We start from the raw sequence: 22,841 nt of genomic DNA on the forward strand, positions 1-22,841 counted from the left end.
ATTTAAGTTCCTAACACAGGTGCTGACATCAAAACCAGATGACTTGGTACTCACGACAGATAGCTTGCACTATGCAAAGCCAATGCTGTCACAAACCGAAGGAGAACAAGAATGACTGCAGCTACTTAAATGTGACAGTTCATTGGTTTCATCACTTGTTATCAGAATTAGAGGAAATAAATAGAATTCAATTCAGTCTGTCATTACTTTTCAGAGTAACAAGGCCACTGAAGACAGAAAAATGAGTGACAGAAGAAATCTTTCCTACAGACTGTTGGAATGAACAGCCAGCATGATAAAGCAAAGCTCAGAAAAGAAAATACAAGTGTTCCAATGTGGAATTGTTCTTCAAATAGTAAGCATGAACAGTACTACACTGAAATTCTATCAAATGTCATCCAGCATAATAGCTCTATGGCAGCTCGTTTTTGTGACTGCTACAATCATTCAGGAGGGAGCTGAGTCTAATAGCAATTGCAAGATATGTATGCTAATGTAAGACTTAAGAACTAAAACAAAATGAATGAATGAAATTCATACAACGCTGACTTACTATTAGTACTAAAACACTGGAAACAGAAAGGAAGAGCCAAAAACAAATCTAGCTAGCTTGCATAAATCTCCATTTCACCAAGGACTATCATTAAATTATATGTTATCTACAGTATATGTTAAAATTCAGTGAAGTCCTTCCACAGAGAAAGTAAAAAAAAAGTAAAAACAACTCAGAACTCTTTTAAATTGCAAGGGCATCGATTGGAATGTATGAAAAAATCTAAGATGGAGACTAGATCTATTTTTACTTTAAAATACTTTCAGAATCACTTAAAAAACCCTAAGTTTGCATATCAAACTTACCTGGGTTAAATATCTTCTTAGTAGCTGTTTCCCAGATACAGGGGGATAGTAGAATATAAAAATTGTATGCCTAAATGTAATTTTTGTGATTTTTGTGCATCAAAGCTCACAAGCACTATGACCTGTCACTCATTGCAGCAGAGCCACATGAGCAACTAATGTCATCTACTTGGACTTGTGCAAAAGGTTTGACACTGTTCTGCATGGTATCCTGGTTGTCAAACTGGAGAAAAAAGGATTTGATGGATGGATCACTCACTGGATAAGGAATTTGCTGGGTGGTCGCTCTCAGAGAGTTGCATTCAATGGCTCAGTGACCAAGTGGAGGCTGGTGATGAGTGGCATTCCTCAGGGATGGATGTTGGGACTGGTGCTATTTTACAGATTTGTAGGCAACATGGACAGTAGGATCAAGTGCACCCTCAGCAAGTTTGAAGATGACAACAAGCTAAATAGAGCACTTGACATGCTAGAGGGAAGGGATCCAGATGGACCTGGATAGGCTAGAAGTGAAAAGTGAACCCATGCCCACCTCATGAAGTTCCACAAGGCCAAGTGAAAAGTCCTGAACCTGGGTTAGGACAATCCCCAAGCACAAATACAGGTTAGGAAGAGAATGGCTTGAGAACAGCTCTGAAGAGAAAGATGTGGGGGTGCCAGTTGATGAAAGACTCAACACGAGCCAGCAGTGTGTGCTTGCACCCCAGAAGGCCAACTGTATCCTGGGCTGCATCAAGAGAAGCGTGATCAGCAGGTCCAGAGAGGTGATTCTGCTCCTCTGCTCTTGTGAGACCCCTCCTGGAGTACTGTGTCCAGTTCTGGGTCCCCCAACACAATAAGGACATGGAGCTGTTGGTGAGGATCCAGAGGAGGGCCATAAAGATTATTAGAGGGCTGGAGCACCTTTCCCGATGGTAACAAGCTGAGAGGGTTGGTGCTCTTCAGCTTGAAGAAGAAAAGGCTTTGGGGGGACACTATAGCGAATGGCCTTCCAGTACTTGTAGGGGGTCTACAGAAAAGTTGGGAAGGGACATTTTATAAGAGCTTGCAGTGACAGGACAAGCAGAAATGGCTCTAAATTGGAAGAGGATAGATTTAGACTAGGTATGAGGAAGAAATTTTGAGGAAGAATACAGAGACACTGGAACAGGCTTTCCAAAGAGGTTGTGGATGCCCCATCCCTGTAGGCAATCAAGGCCAGGCTGGATGGGGCTTTGAGGAACCTGGTTTAGGGGTCGGTGGCCCTGACTATAGCAGAGGGGTTGGAACTAGATGGTCTTTAAGGTCCCTTCCAACCCCAAAATTTTGTGATTCTATACCTGCAGCGAGGCAGCATTTGTAGATTTACCTAGCTCCAGATCGTTACCCCTGGGAGCTTCCTCCTTAGCCATCAGACAGGGTAATTGTCAACATCACTAAACAATACTCCAAATGACTCCAAATCTTAACTATATGCAACACAAATTCCTTCCTACAGTTTTTCTTGTGAGGTGTGAATAATACACACAGGATGCCTTCACCAAATGCACCTACACAGTTCTGTGACTAATGTGCCATCTGAAGGGGCAAAGAGCTGGGAGTCTTGGCACAGCAAAAGAAGAAGACTGCTAGCACTGAGCATCCAAGAACAAACTTCAGCACTGGTCTGCTAACTCCAAATGGACACTATTAGGCATTTGATGATGGAATTGGACATTCTACCAGGATAAAAGAGTGTGATCTCTTGGTTTTAGCATTGCCAGGCTGACAGGAAGTATTACAGGACAAACTGGATCACTGCTTTAGCTGCTGGGAGCGCTTCACTGACAGAGAATAGTATCAGGAAAATATGTGGTTGCAGACTCCCAGTAAAGTCAAATATTTTTAAGAATATGGAATCTGCAATGCTTCTGAGAGTCCAAGAAATTCAAGTGTTAAAACGTAAGCTGGTCTACCCTTCAAGCATACAAGCTTTATCTAGATCAAGAAAGAAAAATAAATGTTGACAGTCTATAACCAAAGCTTTTTCTGCAACTACTAGCTGAAGTAACTTCTACCAGCTTCTCATTAACCTGTCAGGCAGAAAGTGGTTGGAATGGAACAGTAAGATCATCTAGTCCAACCATCTTCTCATTACCATTGCTACCACAAACTAAATGATATCCTGCAGCTCCTCATCCAGACGCCTCTTGAACACTGCCAGGGACCGCGACTCCACCACCTCCCTGGGCAGCCATTCCAAAGCCTGACCACTCTTAGAGAGAAAGAGTTTTTCCTCATGTCTATGTCACAGTTTGGATTTTTGGTTTTCAGTATTCCACATCACAACATCATGTGGGACACTGGGAGTTTAACTGTTAATGCTCAAGTCCTGGGTGCCTGCCCAGAAGAGAAGAAGAACTACATCCCCCAGGGTACTTTGCAGTCACAGAGAGGAAATACAACTCCTGGCAAGGTCACCTGATGTGCTCTTTCTCATCCTCTCTTCTTCGTCGGCTCTCCTCGCATCTCCCTGCTGCTCAACCGGACTGCGCATCTCACCTCTGCGTTGTGGTGAGGCCTATCCACCTTTCGGACATTCTCTCTCTCGTTATATTTGATTTATTAACTTCAATTCTGATTATATTGTATTATGGTGTGTTATCTTGCATTCTGATGCTATATTTAGTAAATTACTTTGTTTCTCCTCAGACCATTGCTGCTGTTTTTAATTATTTTGGGGTCCCCTGTTCCCCTTTTTCTGGAGGTGCAGATTTTGCGAAATCCGCCCCGCTGGTCACGGAACCGGGCCGAACCAGCCCGTAAACCACTGACAGTCCAACCTAAACTTTCTCTGGTACAACTTGTGGCCATTTCCCTGGGTCCTGTTCTGTGCCTGGGAGAAGAGGCCAAACTCCTCCTCACCGCAACCTTCATTCAGGAAGTTGCAGAGTGCAAATGCGGTCTCCCCTGAGCCTCGTCCAGACTAAACAATCCCAGCTCCTTCAGCTGCTCCTCATAGGATTTGTGCTTCAGACCCCTCACCAATTTTGTTGCCCTTCTCTGGACACGTTCCAGGGCCTCCATGTCTTTTTTGTATGACGGGCTGAAAACTGAACACAGTATTCAAGGTGCTGAGTACAGGGAGATGATCACCTCCCTGCTCCTGCTGGCCACACTATTTCTAATTCAGGCCAGGATGCCATTGGCCCTTTTGGCCCCCTGGGCACACTGTTGGCTTATGTTCAGCAGAACATCAACCAACACCCCCAGGTCCCTTTCCTCTTCACACTCATTCAGCCACTTGTCTCCAAGCCTATAACGCTGCATGGGGTTGTTGTGGCCAAAGTGCAGGACGCGGCACTTGGCCTTGTTGAACCTCATCCCACTCACCTCAGCCTAGTGATCCAGCTTATCTAGATCCCTCTGAAGGGCCGCCCTACCCCCAGGCAGATCAACACCACCTCCCAACTTGGTGTCATCTGCAAACTTACTGAGGGTGCACTCAATCCCCTCATCTAGGTCATCAATAAAGATATTAAACAAGATGGACCCCAGTACTGACCCCTGGGGGACACCACTTGAAATGGGTTGCCAGCTGGACTTAATTCCATTAAACTACCCGTTTGAGGCAAGCTAGGGGGCAAGTGATGCAGACATGGAGATAGAAGGGATTGGATGGATGGTAAACTGCTAAACTGTGATGAGAGTTGGGCAAATTAGGCTTCTGTGAGCCCAGCAGAGCCTGCTACAGCAGGGACAGGATCAGTATTTTAAGTGCTGCAAAAAAAAAAAGAAAAAGGAATGTATTGTACCTGTGTGAATGGCAAACAACATGGTTCACTGAGTATAATGAAATATTAAAAGAATATCCAAGAGCACTCGCATCCCATCTCCAAGCTTAGTTATACACGAAGAGAGTGAAAACAGATAGATGCAGTAAGCCATTCTCTCACTTCTGCCCTAACACACAATAGCTACACTCCTGCATCCAGTTCTTCCAGCTTTCAATGTAATCCCCTTTGAAAGAGTTGTAGCAAAGACAAATAGCGCTTAGGATTCTGAGGATAAGGATATTCAACTTTTTTACATAAAAAAATCACAGAAAATTGTAGAAATATAAGGCTGGATATTAAACTTCAACATAACATGATATATATATCTCTGTACCAGACTATTTTTGGTTTTCCCAAGGCAACCACCTTTAGACCCTCTTCAAACAATTCTTACATAGTCTGATACTATAACTTATAATTTTTTACAAAGCACAATTCTACTGATCTCTGTTCCTTAACTATGCATTCAAATCACTTTCTGAAGGACTACCTCCTACACAGTCACCTCACAACGTTGTATTCACCATTTTTCCCAAACACTGTATGCTGTCCCCGTTGACTTTCATTCAGTATTTTTATAGAATCATTAAGATTGGAAAAGACCACTAAGATCATCATTGTCCAACAGTCAACCCATCCCCATCGTGCCCGCTAACCTTGTCCCTCAGTACCACATCTACATGTATCTTGAAGACCTACAGGCATGGTGACTCTACCACTTCCCTGTTCAGCATGTTCTAATGTCTCATCACTCTTTTCAAGATGAAAATTTCCTAATATCCAATTTGACCATGTCTTAAATTTCTCAAGATCATTTTCATTTTAACCTTGTCTTCCAATATGTCTGCAGTCTCTCCCAGCTGCATGTCATCTTCATTGCTTTAAGTATACTCTATTTGTCATCATCCAGGATATTAATGAAAATTCCAAATACCACAAAACGGGCTTATGTTAACCCCCATTTGACAATTCCTTCCGTTGTGACAGTGAGCCATCAATATGAACTCACCGAGAATGGTTTCCAAGACATCTTCCACCTATTCTATGATTATTTTTACCTTAAATGTTTCACCTGTCAGCTTAAAAAATTGTCCTATGAGACTGTTAAAAAGCATTCCTAAAATAAAGATGTATGACATTCACTCTTGTCAATTCACATCTGTTACCCTGTCACAGATGAGAATTATCTGGTTTGACACAGTTTATTCTCAACAAATCAGTGTTAGCTATTTCTCATTTCCTTGTTACCTTCCAGCTGCTTACAAATTTTTGTTTCCTTATTTACTACAGAATTCTTTCAGGTATAAGAGGTAAACCTACTGATATTCCAACTAAATAAAATGAAATTCCCTGGCCTGTCTTGCTCTGTCTCTTATCTTTTCTTCCTTTTTAAACTTCTGCTGCTTTTCTGTCTTCCAATTCCTCAGTCATGATCCCCAGATTCTTGGAAATAATAAAATAGCTGTAATAACTTCAGTTTGCTCATACGTATCTCAGGATGACTATTTCCAGACCCCCATAACTTCAGTAATCCAAATTGTTGACACAAGATTCAATTCATATTCAGCTTTCAGAAAAGAGTAAAAAACTGAAAATGATATAGTTAATTTGTTTTCAAAACATGTGGGATAGTTTGCTCACAGAACAAGATCTGGAGTCTCTTTAAGAACATTTTCTTACTATTTCCTATAACTGCTTGGATACCCAGAAGTGACCCTTCTTCACAGCACTTCCAGGCCAAGATAGATGTACCATTCAGTGATAACTGCCATCTAACCTCTGAATATCAGTATATCCACAGACTTCTACATTGCTTGTCTGGCTTCCTCTTGAAATATAAATCATAGAATCATAGACTAGGTTGGAAGGGACCTCAAAATATGGTCCAAATAAGCCTAGATGAGATTATCTATTACCCTTTTCAGCTGCATATCTAGAAGCTCTAATTATAAGGGCTCCATTGTGTTTCACTGTGACCCTGTGTTTGACTGTTCTTGCTGTAAAATATTTCTTTGTTGTCTCAAGAAGCCTCTTCTGGTATACCCTGTACTCACTGCCCTTTGTTCCCTCCATGTTTTTCTTTGTGAAGAGAGCCTCCATCCACTTTGTAGCCACGCCAAATACTAGAAAATTGTTATTAAGTTCCCTTTTAGCCTATAGGTTTCCTGTGGAAAGCTCAGTAATCTCTACGCTCTAAATCCGCATGGCAATTCAAGGGAAAAACCTTGCAGATACACACAGAACTTTTCCTATTGGAAAGAAGAGCTGTGGCTATATGTGACTCACATATATAGTCAGTCAATTTCACAATATTATACAAAATCTGATCCACTTTACAGCAAAGGACTACTTATCAACCACAGGAGAGGAATCCCATGAAGGTGGAGAGGCTGAGCAGAAATGCAATGTCTCCACTGGAACCAAAACTGTATAAACAGAATCTCTTCAAATTTAACATGGGTAAGCATGTGCCACTACTGAGCCAATGAGAGCTGAGGCTACTTAGTTCTCCTTCTTAGAAATTTGTTAAAATGTCTCCTTACTCAAAGTAGAGCTGGACAATAAAGAAGCACTGGGAAGCCTGTGTGAAAGAAATCAACATCCAACTGCTTTGGATAACTGTGCTTCTAACAGTTCCAGAGAAAATCAGGATTTATACTCAGAAATTATGTATACTCTGGAAATGAGGATGAAGACTGCTCCCCTTGGGTTTCTATAAGGGCTGTCACCTTATCACCTTTTTCCACTCTTTTATAAGATTCCATCTGGATAGAATTACTTCTTTTTTAATCTGATGCTGTATTTTTCTTGATTTTGGATAGGTTCTAAATAGCATCTGGCCTGGAAAAAGCAGGATTTCTTCCATTTTTCTTTTCCCCAAGGAAATACCAGAGACATATCACCATTGCAGAGATTCTGAATTAACTCCAAACAAAATAAAGCAGTGCTTTTTTCTTAACTGGCATCAATGAATTAATCCATCCTCTTAAAGAAGCCTTGTTATATTGGTTCTTCAAAGTTGGCCTTGGATTTCTTCCTTACTCTGAAACCCGATTACTCATACTTACTATCTCAAATCCCTTTTGTTCTTTTTAATTATATTTATTTCCCTTATTAGGTATTGTGGTTAGCTTTCAGCCCTAGCAACTCTGAATCTATTTGCTGACATTTTAAGGGACCTATCCATAGATAGAGTGAAAGATGGCCAACAATTCCTACATCTTTCTGTTGCTTGCTAATTGTTTTTCTCACGTTTTCCAAGGCAGTTATTACTTAAAGAGCAAGAAAATTTCCCAAGAAGGATTTTAAATTGACTGCCATGGCGACAAGGCAGACAGAAATACTCAGTCTACACTCTACTGAAAGCATAAACAAAGGACCTTAAAGAGTGAGTATACAGAATTAGGCAATTGTGATATTTTATGGCCTTTAGCCATGTTAACCTCCCTTTGGCTGAGGGAAATCTCAAAAGAAGCTACAGAAGTAAAATTTTCTGCTGTGGAATACATATAATTTAATTCTGCTATGTAAAAGAAATTGCATGTAGCCAAACATGTCTTAGTAAAGTTAAAAGAAAAAACAAAAAAAACAAAACACTCAGTAGCATGTGCATGAAGATATATAAACCTCTCTCACAAGAGAAAAAAAATTTGCTTGTGTCCTGGTGGAAGTAACTTTTGTACATTGGAGGTGCCCAAGAATCAAGCAAAGGAGATGTGGGAGCACAGCCTACTTTCCTCATATTGTTCACTTCTTAGAAATTAATTTCAGAAATGACAAAAGAATGTGTCAAACTGTTTATAATGTATTCACTAATTTAGATAGTTGTCTATAAATACATTACATTACAACCATGCTGTATGTCTTTTAAGCAAAGAAGATCTGTAATGGAAGTCCGTGCAGTATACCACTTACTGACACTAAAAAAAAAAAAAAAAAAATAAAAAATGTTATAGCAGTCAGAGAAATCTTAAGGAAAAAGGTATGACAGCAGAGTTTTGAAAAGATAAGTAATAATCACAAGAAAATTGCCTGGGAAGAAGCAGTGTTCCCCATGGGGAAAAGGAAGTCTGACAAAATAAAAAAAAAAAGATTTTGCAAATGAGAGGAAAAAAGAAAAAGAGTTATAAACAACAGCAACAAAAACACAACTTTTCAGCCTTTAGAAGGAAGTCAGATTTTGCTGATTTCACAGATGGAATAAGATGGAATGAAAAACTCAGACCACAGTTAGCTCATTCCAGTATTTCAGTTTGTCTGAGTTAACATCAGAAAATCACTAAGGAGGTGGAGAGACAGGAGGTCAGGGAGTGTGGGTGTCAAAAGTACGGAAAGAAGTACTTGCAGCAGTCAAAGAGGTAATGAGTGTCTGATGTGGCTGCCACGGCCTTTCAAATAGGGGAGAATATCAAGATTTTAAGATGTCATTTTCATAAGACACCTCCTTTATAATAATAATTCAGAAGGCAGTAGAGTTACTAAAAGTAATTTCTGAAATAGTTTAGTCTTGACCTCCATAATAAGATTTTGTCCTTGCTTTTTGTCATAGAATTCTACTTAGTAAAAAGTAAATCACCCCAAAGTAAAGTACTCAAAGGTGGCCACTAACTGTGTGCTTTTCATTTGCTAAGACTGTCTTAGAAGTCTTGGATCTGGTTTTCAGAATACTGAGTATTACAGCTGTGGCTCATTACAAGATGCACTTTAGTCTCTTAAGTTATTTAATGCCAAGTTCAGTCAACATTAGCCACTCTCCATGGCCTGGAACAGAACTACCTCAGGTAGAGATACAAAGAGACAGACAGACTCCAGTTTGGAAAGTATGTTGAAACCTGATTATAAAGTAGAGAAACAGATGCCAGATTTGTCTAGGCTTACATGCTCTACTACATCACAGCTAGCAAACTCTCCTTGATTCAAGGTGCATGCTGCCTTCTTTCTTAACTACAATCTGGACAAGTGTCTGCCTCCAACTTGTCCTCTTTGGAAGTATGACTGTTATTTGATTCTTTATTTCTATTTTCCCAAACCAAGTTAGTTATTACAAACTCTGCAGGCAGCTCTGGTAGGGTCAGCCATGACCTATGCAAGGAGAGGACCGAATAATTTCACCCAGTGGTGCTGCTCTGCATTCCTCAGAAATGAAAAAAGCAGTCAGATATATGTAAGTGTTCTCAAGGTATAATGATGAACATTATAAGAAAAAGAAATCAGTATTTTCAGGGAAAGAATGAGGAGCATGTCACAAGTAAGGCACAAGCTCAGAGGACAAAGAGGAAAAAATACATTTATTTTTTATTGTGTGGGCACCTTCATTTGTCAAATTAAGTGAGGCAGCACTTGTAAGGAAAAAGAGGTTTGCAACATAAGTGTAGTCCTCACACATAACCTCATTTAAAGTTACAAGTCAGGTTTGCATAAGGGAGAAGTTATTCAATCACTTTCAGAAGATTACTGTCTCAGATATTCAAAAATTAAATTGGATTGAACAGCTAAAAAAATATAGGCCTGATGATACTGATTAAGGACTGATATTCAGCCTCAAGTCTCAAATTTCCTTAAGTCTGTGTACTTGACTTTTCCAAGTTAAACATACTTAAGACAAGTTTTTTATTTTTATTTTATGTACTGAATATTTGACCCTTTTAGCCTTTCCCCGTAATTCAGCTTTTCAACAACCTAAAATTGAACCATAAACACTTTCCTACTTTTTTTTTCTTTTCAATAATGCAGCATTTAGAGGGCACCCCACTACACACAAAGGAAATTGGAGATTATTTTTTTTATAGGCAACCTTAAAATTATATATTCATTAATCTAGATTGAAAACACACCTTGTAATGTCCCACTGTACCTTTTTCAGCTGAATTCCAGGAGAGACTACAGCCACTGATATAAGTAATTACATAATGACCAATCTTCCCTGTGATACCTATCCCATTTCCTGCTTTCCTAAACTACATAGGCAAAACATAGATTGCAATATTGAAAATAAATTTTTTACAAAGATTTTTTTTCCTCCTTGTCTGTGGGAAAATAAAAAATCTGTGCTATAAAGCTAGAATAAAATATTCACTACCTAGGTGAAGAACAGCCACATACTATAATATTGATTAAATAAATAAGAAAATATCCAAAATTCAATCACCTCTTTCATTTTACAAAACACCGTGCAATATCTAATATTCTGAAGTAATTCTGTAACCTTTTTCGATCTGCTGCTTTTAATAATCTCATTTTATATTTCATAGCTTATAGGCCCTATTTTAGAAAAATCTTTAACATGCCATTTTGCAGTAGTTTGACTTTTTATTCATCACATTAGTAAATTAAGCAGTGCTTTGCTTTTCTTATAGTGTCTATTCTATTTATGTTTTGACAAATTCAATACAGAAATAAAAAGATTCTATTTTGACCAAAGCAAAGCTTCAACTCCAGAGCTAACATTTCCCTATCCAAAGAAATAGAAGAACCACCACCACCAACAAAAATATAGATTCAGTAGAAATCCAAAATGGTGTCCAAGCATATATCCAAGATACACTTGTAGAAGTGTAATGTTATGGGTTATCCCAACAAGAAAAGGCTACACTGTGCTTCAAATTAATCTTAAGTATGTACTGAATCAAAAATGTGATGTATTCTTGACCACGAGAAGAGTATAATAATTGTATAATCCAAAGGGTGTGTAGAAAGGCTTTTCAGCTTTACATCTAACTGTCAGGTCTCAGTGACATGCCATTCTATAAAGAGGGTGAGATTCTGTGGATAGTTTTGCTCGTTACTTTAGGTCTTGACCCAAGCGCATACATTCTGGGAAAAGATAGGAGAACAGCGAGAGCTGATGAAAAACATTAGTGATTTGACTCAGCCACAGGCAGCAATGCTCATCCTAGAGCCTCCCCTGATCTGTTCTCTCTCACTTACACTCTAGCCACACGCATCCCCACACATCCCCTAGCAAACAGCCTGCCACTCAATGCCTTAATTTGTAATCTTCTTTAAACTTTGCATTTTTCTTGTAATTCATAACATTTTTGTATCCCAAATTTATCCTGGGGAATTTATTTTAATACCATTTTACATCCATTTATGCTAACTGAAATAATATATATTCACTGATGAACAGTCCCACATTACACCTGCCCAGGTCAACTCACCCTGGCTGCGTGTCATCGGTCACACAATGGTATGTAAAAGTTCCAAACATCTGCACGCCCAGGATTCCATACAGGAGAAGAAAGAAGAGAAGGAAAATTGAAACGCTCCAGATTTGCTCTCCAGAACGCCTGGCAAAAGAAAGGAACAGCACAATGAATGCATAGGCAACATGCTCTGAAAAACTATAGATTAGGAAATATGCTCACACAGAGAGCGGCATTTCATCTCACAGAAAATTTGCCCTTAAAACTGATCTCTTGCTATGTGCCAGAGCTAGAAAATTGAGCCACAATTTTTCTAAACCTCTAACTTAAAACAATATACAGAAGGGAGAATAAAAGTAAATAAAATGTGGAAATTAGCTTTTGTAAAATAGTATCTAATTAATTACACAGATGAGATGATGAAGAAAAGCTTATATCTAATAAATAAGAGAACCCTTTCACATTACTATGACTTTCACTATTACAAATTGTATAGAATATATTTGTGTGCATGCTTGCATGTTTCTGTATATGTATACCGAAACTCTTGCACACATAACATTACAACCTTATTACTGTGCTGTCATATTAATCAAAGAGAATTTGTTCCAATGGTTGAAAATCACTAGCTAAAATTATTAGCAAAATGCATTATGATTTATCTAAATATTTGGTATTATTATTTTATAGAAAACTTGGTAATTCCTTTTTTTTGGCCAGAAATAAAACTCAGGAAGACTATATACATTAAGCATCATTCTCTCAGCTGCATATTCAGTCTTCTAAGTCTGTTGTTCTTTAGATAACCACCTTACTTACTTTAAGATATTTGTTATCCTAGTTCTTGGTAGCTCAAAACGAAAATATATCCGGAATGCTCGAATCATGATGAGTGGTCGTGGAATCCGCAACATGCCCCAAGGTGACATCTGATCAACTATTTCAGCAATTTCAAACACCTACAAAAAAAAAATAATATATATTTTGCCTTGATAAACGTGTCCTGTTCCTCTTGGTATCTATGTAAATGTTTAGAACTGAAAACCCATACAGGATTTTTATTTTAATTTTCATGTTCAGTCTTCTGTTGATTCATTTTATGGTTCATTTTAAACATGTTTTTGAAAAGAAACATATTAGTAAAATCTTTAACCCATTTCTGAGTTACAAGAATGAAAATTCAAAAACACACTCAATATACTCTGCCTACGTTCATAATGCTTCTTTCACAAAGAACTCAAGAACAGCATATAAGTTTGTGTTAGTTACATGCACATGTGCTAGTCCTATCTCTCCTTTGTTAGAAGTGAATGATTTACACTTTCCAGTATGAAAGTTAGTTATCTGTTAACGATGCACACCATTAAGGCTTTTACTATTATATAAAAGTAGATTCATCCAGATTGCTTTACATATTCCAATATGCTTACAAATTCTTTTAACTCCAGCAGCATGAACTGCATATATTCTAGTTAGGACACAGATATCTCAGTCAAGCTTCAAGACAGGGAACCATTTCCTCAACATTTTGACAAGTTAGGAGTGCCTCCAGAAGGAGCATCTCCTTTAGAGTAATGAATCAGTAAAAATGTCTTGTCTTTACCTTCATTTCTCACTCTAAGAGTTACTGCTTAATTTAATATTTGCTAAAAGTATTAAGAAAATGGAGGCAGAACCTGACAATGCATAGGCTGAGCTATCTCTGGTGCGTATCTGTAATGACCAATTTTTATTCTATACGTGTCCATAGTATACCAATGCCTTCTGTGTATATGAAGCAGAAAATGGCAATGCCTATCTTTAACTTTTCAAAAGTGGATACATTTTGCCAAATGTCAATTGCAATGGAACTTGTAACAGTCCTTGTATCATTACAGGCCCAGCCTCACAGTCTTTCATTTGTTCTTACTCTAAAAAATGGTTAAGGTTAAGGTCTACCAACTGGGACACAATTTCAGCTGTACCTTAACAGTTTATGACTTTTTTGCAATATGTCCAGGTTCATTACCTTATGAAAATTTCTCACATTTTTTCCAATTATTTTTACTACTAATTTTTTTCCACTGGGCTTTATCTTCCACTCTGTAAAAGGTTTTGTTACATGTGGCCCATGTTACATGAAACCCCTCCACTTGCCCTATCAGTTTGCCAAGATCATGGTAAATGTTTACCATGCGAATCAGTCTCCCTTTTGTTGCCTAAGCTAGCCACCATTGTATCTTTCTAAGCACAATGGAAGGAGATCAGCACAACTGTCAAAAAGAATAAGGGACAAATGGGTCTCTGTAGTTGCCCCTCTCTCCTTTTCACTATGCAGACAGTTTACAGTTACAAGCTTCAGATTAATGTCTAACTTCTAGATGACAAAAAAATAAACAGGATAAATACTAACAGATAAACTAAATTTTTTACCATAGATATGCCGCAAAGTGTAATCCAAGTGCTAATGAATTTGGCATACTATTAAAAAACAGCTTGATCCATGTAGAATTATACTTCCAGAACTCATAATTACTTGTTTATGCCATGTATTTTTCATGATTAAGGAACAATTTATTGAAAAAGTAAGTGAAATACTTACCTGTAAAACCAGGGACACCCAAAGACAAAAGACCATGAATCCGTCAAACACACACCAACGATCCTTTACATAGGAGCTATCCCCCTATAAGACAGAAAGAAAAGCTAAGAGGTTGTTGTTTGATTGTCAGAATTTAGTAATATCCTAAACAAATGTAGTTGGAAAAAAGAAGCTGTCTCTGGTAGTTTCTTTCTTGTACAGCACTTCTCCTCAGCTTGAGTCAAAAAGAACTTCTTAAGAGGCCTGTTATTTATACCTTGATGTAATTGAAAAAAGCATACACACAAAAAAGAACACTGTTCTGACCATAGTATGATACTTGCATCTTGACACAACCTAGGCTTTCCAGTTGTTTCAGACATTTCCTGAGCAATTCCTTATCATCTCAAACTCACAGTTCTTTTTTAAGCTTTGATAATACTCTGTATGGTGAAACTTCTAACTCCTATATCACTGGCACTTCCACTGATTGTTTAGCACAAGGTATTCAGAGTATGCTTCTGCAATACTGATTAAAAGAGATTTAGGAAAGAAAACTGAGCACTGTATCCTTGGTCACACGTATGCTTTCCTATCTGTTCACAGGCTCTGTTTTAGACTTTTTTCAACTAGCTCTCTAAAATAATACTTTAGCTTGGGTTTGGCAATGGTCGAATCCAGAGACCACTCCTAAAAGGCAGCACAGAGAGGGCTGCAGCAAAACTCAGTTCTTTCCATATTGCACGCCATTAATGCTCCAGTTTGCACAGTTAGGTATCCCCACATTCCATGCCATTCCCAAAGACATGAAATACACACCCTCCACAACATAATGCAACAGAACACTGCTAATGACTCATACTTTATTTCAACCATTGTACGGGGGAAAAAAAAAAACAACAAAACAAATCATTAAGGAGATTATATCTGAAGGTTACAGAATTCTGTGGTAGCTCATGGAACACAGAAGAAGTTGGAGATCAAATGCATGTAGATAGATGCAGCGTGCCAAAATAAAGACCAGAAAAAACTAGACCTAAGAAATGTGGATAACCCAGTTTTATGCTATCTTGGAACAAAAATGTGTGCAGAGACACTGGTAGGGTACATAAAAACTATCCCTTTCCAAATGAACTTTCTCACAACAGATTGAGTGTACCCTCCTCTGCCTTATACATCCTCTGGTTCCTTTTTTTCTGTTTAAGTGTTCTTTCAGTTACAGTGTTATTCATCCACTTGCCACAGATATGAATGAAAATAATTGTCAGTTCTCAGAAATCTTGAAGACATTACTGGACTGAATTTTGACAGAAATGTGATTCCTGGCTTGATATGCACCGTTTCCTGTCCCAGTGATAGCTATTTCAGTACTTGTTTTTAAACGACTCAGCATTTTCATCAATTCAAAAAGCACAGACAAGTAGTTTTGTTTTAATATAATATTTTCAATGTCATACACTATCCTAGAAAGGATTTATCATTCCTTGCAGTAGGTGACAGCAAGATATATTGTGTAAATAGAGATAAAATATTTGTGGGCTGTTTGAAGTTTTATTTCAGTTGCACAAATTATTTAGGGCAGAAGCAAACAAAAGAAGAATATAAGAGTAATGCCGTAAGTGATTTTCAAATTAAAAATAAAGGGCAGAGAACCTTAACACTCTTTTTCATATTTTCTAACTCATAATCATCTTTAAGTCCTCAAGCTACTAACTATGAGAATCATAGTATCATGGGAACATATAATATCCCAGGTTGGAAGGGACCCAAAAAGATCATTGAGTACAACTCCTTGCTCCACATAGGACCGCCCAACTATCAGACCGTATGTCTCCAAGGCTCACTGGACTTCAGCAAGCTCAGTGTCATGACCACTACCCAGGGGAGCCTGTTCCAGGGCCTGACCACTCTCTGATGAAGAGCCTTTTCCTGATATCCAACCTGAACCACTCCTGAACAAGGACTGCAAATCAGGAAATTTCCAAATCAAGAACCAAATAAGAACCTCTGCATCATAATTTTAACCTGTCCCTTCTGAAGAAAGTAGACTTGGTTCCATAGTAAATTCTGAGCTAAGAAAATCTTCATTCAAGGCAGGACAGTTGTTTCAGCTGTTATGCTCAGTAATTATGAAGCAGACACCACTTATCCCTCACTAAACTCACTAAACAAATCTCCAGAGGCATTTCAACAGGCAGCCTTCAATTGTACCAATGAACAATGATGATGATTGGTCTTTCTCTAGCTGAAAAACTCACCTTTCATCTCCTCAGCACCGTTTCTCTAAGCAAGAAGTTTTCCCTGAGTCGTGCTATACAGATTTGAGCATGAGCTTGTACAGGAGTTCCTGTATTCACTCTCCTCTGAATTATCCCACAAGTACTCACAAAAAGCTAAATCTTTTTTTAGAAATTGCTTTTACTCTCCACAATACACATGGCATGATTGCATCAGCTCTGATCCTTTTCCTTACAGAAGAGGATGTCATGACCCCTTTCAGCTTTCTCACTCACACTGCTTCTCCACATCAGCACATCCTTCCAGTAAGGGGAGGGGTTCACTGGGCACCTGGATTACATTCACAGAGACCACTCATTCTGGGGAGTTGCTGGACCTGTCTGCTTTGCACATCTTGGCTAAATTGTTTTCACACATGCCGATGGCTGGCAGTGGGCATGGTGGAGAGTCTTTAAAAGTGTATATACAGTGTATGGGGGTTGAAGGAATTTGTAAGACAGAATCACGTCCAGTTTAATATGAAAAACAGAATATTCTTTTTAATATGAACCTGGATACTGACTTCTAGTGCTACTTACTTTCCACAAAAAATCTAATTCAGATTTAACACATACTAATATTCACATATTGATAGCACTGAGCAGTGAGTTTCATTCACTCTATCCCAACTTTTACCAAAGCTCTGGGTTCAAATGCTCATTAAGTGAACAGCATTCTGTTCTCACACATGGAAAGGAATACAAATGCATGTGGTTAAATACAGTTACTTCTTTACCTAAAGCAGTTAAAGCACAGTAAATTGTTAACACCTCATCTTTTTTTCATCATGTCTGTTGGAAATTGAGAATTATTAATGAAGTTGTTTAGCATTTTACTGTGAATGCTCTGTTCTATATCATTAACATTCTGGCTCATAAGTTTTTGAATTGTGGTCTAAACATTTACAAAAGATGAAGGATTAGTACTGTAGACTAAAACCTCACGCTGAAGCTCAATCAAAAACTCATAAAGTTATTAAAGTTGCTGTCTCTCTATTGTCTGCAGTGGACATTGAATTCTTTAATGTACACAGCAAGTAAAGGAAGTTTCTCCAGCAGAAATACGGCTTATATAGACAACAAAATTCTTTTCTTCTGACAGTGCAGTTAATGCTAGTCCTTTTAAAAAAAAACAAAAAACGAAAAACAAAAAAACCAAAACATGAAAAATGTGAAGGTCAAAGTTGCAATATAGCTTAGCTAAATGGATCAATCTTTTCTTTATTAGCTCTCTATTCACTATTTTGCAAGCATCATTCCTGGTCTCTCCAAACAGTTTCTCCTAATAGACCTTTAATCTTCTCCCTCGGCACTTATTTATTCCAGGCCAGCACCACTGCCAGACTAGTACAAAACAAAGGAAATGGCATTCTTGGTAAACAGTCCATGTGGAATGGATCAGAGGGCTGCTTCGCTCTTAGAGATGCTCATCTGAATTAATCTGGAATTTGATATTCCAAAAGAACAGCAATAACAGTCTTAATTGCAATATTCTCTGCCCTGAAAAAGAACATGTTAATCCTGCCATGGCAATACAGCTATAACTAAGAAAGAATACCTCAAATTCAGCATAAGATCTTATTGTTCCTTTGCATATTTGAAAACAGGCCCAAAACAAAATATCTTCCCTGTACTCTCCTTATCTCACCCTTTTTTCTCTAATACCATCGCCAGTACAATAACAGAGTACAACGTTACTCATTTCTTCATTTTTGATTTTCTTTGTATACTGACACCCCTATGACAGTACTGAGATGCAGAATGATAACACTTTTTCAGTCACAGCCAGTACATTACAGATAAAACAGCAATTGACATTATTATGTGCCCTCAGGAGCAGTTACACTCACAAAAAAGACCTAATTCATCAGAAATGTGAGCCAGTATAAAATGCAGATGGAACCACAGCCTGAAGCCTTATCTCACTTGAGGAAGTCATGCCATGAGAGGAGTCTAGTGTCTACCAGAAGGGAAGGCTGGTTAGACTACTGGCTTTTAATTCAAGTTTATTTCGATATCAACCTTGCCGAAGACAAAATGAAATCAACATCTGAATTGCATTAAGGCAGTATGCTAAAAGATTGATTCTGTCTGCTAATTTTGTTAAGCAATTCCAGTAACTCAGTGGTAAAGCACACAGCTTAGCTGGATGATAGTGCAGTCTGCAACCTAGGTCATTTCTGCCTTGCTTCTCAGGAACGCTGCAGGATAAGCAACAAATCACTGCAAGTGAAAAGCTTCTTCTGCCTCCCTGTGCCTCTGGGAATTTCTTTTTCTCTCTCATTTTTTACTACAACCTGTTCTCTGAATTCTTTCCTCCCACCTCTTCCAGGTGCCTCTGTGGGAAAGTGAAATAGAAAAAGTGATGTGACATTTGCTCAGGTGGTAATCAGATTTATCATCATCTGTTCCAGAAAGCAGATCTGCAGTCTTGGGTCTGTCGTTAGGTGGATCTGATTCACCCAGCCTCAAAAAGGATAGCTGAAAGAGCGCACAAATACTATGCCTAGGCAAGCCTGGGAAAAACCAGCTAGCTTGCTCTGCCATGGTTGCTGGATCCTGACTGTTGTGGTGATAAATTAAGCACATCAACACCTCAGAGCAAATTTTTCATATCTTCATGTGGGCTATTCCATGTAGCACTACAAATAAGCATTAACAGGTGGAAACTGACATTTACTGGCATTTTAGGAGCAGCATAAATACAGAGGAGTAAATAGAAGGAAAAGAAGGAATGGAGGGAAACGGTAATTTAGAAGGGCCATTTTCCCCCTTCATTGTTGTCATTATAATGCAAAAAGCACGAGCTAAGACAGAGAGCACAACTGAGTTGAGGACAGAAGGATCACCCTTCCACCCCAAGGCCTTATCAGACACTTTAGGGAAAGGAGTGGGAATAGAAAAGAGGTAAAAACAGATCTCAAGGGAGAATCTTGTACGAACTCTCTCTCTCCTGCAAACGCAGATAAAAATACACACACACACAAGGTATCTGACTCCCACCCCACTTACACATACACCCCATATGTTTCTGGCTAATCTCCAGACTACTCCCATTTCCTTAAAAACCTACGGTTCATGTGTTTATTTAGAAGAAGAATGACATGGACAAATCCAACCTAGCACCCAAACTTTCAAACACTCCCAAAACTGTCCTCACACATAACAAAGAATTCTATTCTGAATTCTCCTGTCCTGTCCCCAGATAAAATTATCTATCTGATTCATGTATCAAACATTAGTTGGTTTCTCTCTTTCTATAATGGGTGGTAACTTCAAATTTAATCCTCTGCGGATGTGACAGCATCTATTCAAAATGAAAAAAAGTATATACCATACATGAGAAAAGAAGAAATAATAAAAGATCAGGGCCAACACTTGTCATTTCTGTGTGTCTTCTTTTCTTCAAAATCTTCATTCAGAGTGCTAGAATTTCTTTCAAATCCATTCTAAAATCCATTCACATAACAGCGGTTCATCTGGAAGAGCCAGTGGAATTACAATTGTGAAACATAACTCTGAATGTTTATGGTTGTATAATATTACTGTACCAAGTTACACAAGTTCAATTTGTATCTAAATGTGTTCTGCACTGAACTGCTCCATCATCAAATGCTTCCAAGAAACATGTTACAAATTGTTTAATTTATCTTTGTCATAACACACAATGCAGTATTTACATTAATCTTGTATTCTGTACTAGAGAAGCCTTGGAAAAAAATCACTTGATATTACAGCAAACAAAACAAAGCTACCCTAATCATAATAGGAGAAAACAAAACATAGCTTTTGTTTAAATTAGAGGGTTATTCTATGCATGCTACAAACAGACTACATACACAAATGTAATCCACCATTACAAAACAGCAATAATGACGACAGCACCATTACTTTATCATATTATAAAATTAAGAAAAAAAAGTGAATTTGCTGAAATTTTCAGTTTACTTTAGGAATTATCATGAATATTTCATTCATAAAAAGACAATCTCAGGTGCAGACCAAAGACATGCTTGATTTTTGTCAACTTATGTAATGAAGTTAATCAAATTTAGTATTTGACTTTTCATATTATAATCAGAGGCTTCTGATCTATATTATTAATCATCTCAGTTGCTGCCACTAGTAGCAAAAATTACCCAGAAAACAAAAAAAACTAGATCAGAAATAGAATTTTAATTGGGCAGTTCGGAGAAAGACCTATGCAATCCACAAAAGGGAATAGTTTTAGGGAATTTAAGAATTCCCTTCAATGAACTAAGAGTCAAGACTTTCAAACAGTCAAGAGAAGTCCATTTTACTTGCCAGAAATCCGCTAACACAAAATGAGTTAAAAAAACTTATTTTAAAACGGAACTGTTGAAGTTTAACAGGCATGAAAACATAACATTCCTTCCCTCAAGTACAAAAGCATCAAAAGGAATGACTGTTTTCACAGACAAACAGAACAGAACGCCTCAACACCCCTCTTTTACCCGCAACATCAGCATACAGCATCTTGATTCAGCTGAAGCATAAATAATGCGGAGAGTTCAATGTGGAGAGCTGCCAGGCATGGCCTTCCCCTGTAGTTAACAGGGGACTCACATTTCCCTGTCAGCACCTGGTATGCCTACAGAACCTGTGTGGGTGGGAAGTTCCACCAGTGTGTAACACAGCTGCTTTCTACAGACACTGCTCCGCAGCAGATGGGTGCCAACAACACATCCTGCAGAGAGATTTCATGGGTTACCACACAGACAGCCTGAATTTCATTTCCCCCTCCATCTGCTCATTAGCCAACTGTATTCAGAGCCATAAGGATTGTCTTCCTAGCTTACACAGCTCCCTTGGATATCTTAATGGTTCATCAACTTTTAAAATGGCTAATCACGAGCAGGATTAATATGCTACCTGAAACTGCACTGTTTCCAGGATGTACACAAGAAAAAAAATCTTTACTGTGAGAAAAGCTAAACAATGGAAAGGATGCCCAGTTTTATTGCCCGGGTTTCTAGTACCTCCCTTCTTGGAAATACTCAAGACAGCTTCATAGCACAATGGATAAATACATTGAAAGCCCTGTTTTCAACAGATTACTACAATCTCTATGGATGTCTTCCAACCCAGAATCATCATCAATACTGTGCTGCTAGCATAACCTCCTCAAGACGCCAGTCCTGTGGGTAGACTCTAGTTCGTTAACCAGTTCCATGTGCACGAATGTTTGCTTTTTTTTTGGTGGTACTCTGATGCCTTGAGAAGGCGACATGCTGTTTGGGCAGGAACTTGCCATCCCAAAACTGTCAGGTCTCCAGATACAATGGGCTGCTTTGGATCCAGATGTTTCAAGCTGAGAGCTCAAACCTGGAAATATCAGATACAGCTGAGAGATTTGAGTTGGGAGATTTGATAGGCAAACTCACATCTACAACCATCACTGGCAGCTCTCCTTCAACAGAAAACAGCCACAGTGATGAAAGATGGAGTACATAAGGAAGAGGCCTTTTTCAGAAGGAGGATTTTATCATTTGTTAATTAGCATTACTAAAAGCTGATGAAGCCATTTTATTCTACAAAGACCAGGAAAAGCTTATGGAAATAGTGCAGCCATAAGAAAGCAATATTTTAAAAACTCTCATTAGTGATGGTGAGCACAATACACAAAACATATTTTCCTTGAGGTTACTACCTTAAAAAACCCATGTAATTTTTGTCTTTTTTTTTCATAAAAATACAGCTTCACAAAAATGTTCTTATTCACTTGCAGAGAGATTTGGATGCCATTATAATTTTTCTTCTTGATGATCTTTTTATATAAGTAATGCCTCTTATTTATGTAACATCACTGAAAAATTTCATTCATCTCATCAGGCTATATATTAAAAAAGTATTTTAAGAATACATTATGAAAGTCAATATATTTTATATTTTTTCTTATCAGCTTCGAGGTTAAATAATGATCTCCACAGCAATTCACTAAATACACTGGACATGTTTATCCATGCCCCCAAAATAATTTTCATCAAAAAACTTCTATGACCCACTGACTGGTTAGAGAAATTATTTTTATTTTTGAAATACTGCCTATGTAAGCTTAGTAAGTAATTTTAAATGCTTTTGATTTTCTCGTAATCAAAGGTAAAAATTGTGCAAAAAGCCCCACTGTGTAATATGAGTCATTACTTCCCTGCAATAAACACTCCATCAAAACCGGGAGCAAGTAACC

The 22,841-nt window shown here is 38.1% G+C and overlaps 1 protein-coding gene across 2 annotated transcripts in view; it reads right to left on the reverse strand.

Annotated features, from left to right (window-relative positions):
• The window catches only part of NALCN (sodium leak channel, non-selective), a gene marked incomplete at its 3' end in the record, with an annotated part of 199,096 nt that overhangs the window by 165,909 nt on the left and 10,346 nt on the right, over nt 1–22,841 (reverse strand). For both annotated transcript variants that reach the window (XM_079539962.1, XM_079539961.1), the window contains exons 3-5: nt 14,379–14,462; nt 12,617–12,756; nt 11,813–11,941 (exon numbers count right to left, since the gene is read on the reverse strand). In XM_079539962.1, the coding sequence (XP_079396088.1) occupies nt 11,813–11,941; nt 12,617–12,756; nt 14,379–14,462 (353 nt within the window). The remainder of the gene's footprint in view (nt 1–11,812; nt 11,942–12,616; nt 12,757–14,378; nt 14,463–22,841) is intronic.

The sequence above is a fragment of the Tetrao urogallus genome, assembly GCF_951394365.1.
Source record: "Tetrao urogallus genome assembly, chromosome: 1".
NCBI classification, from domain to species: Eukaryota; Metazoa; Chordata; class Aves; order Galliformes; family Phasianidae; genus Tetrao; species Tetrao urogallus.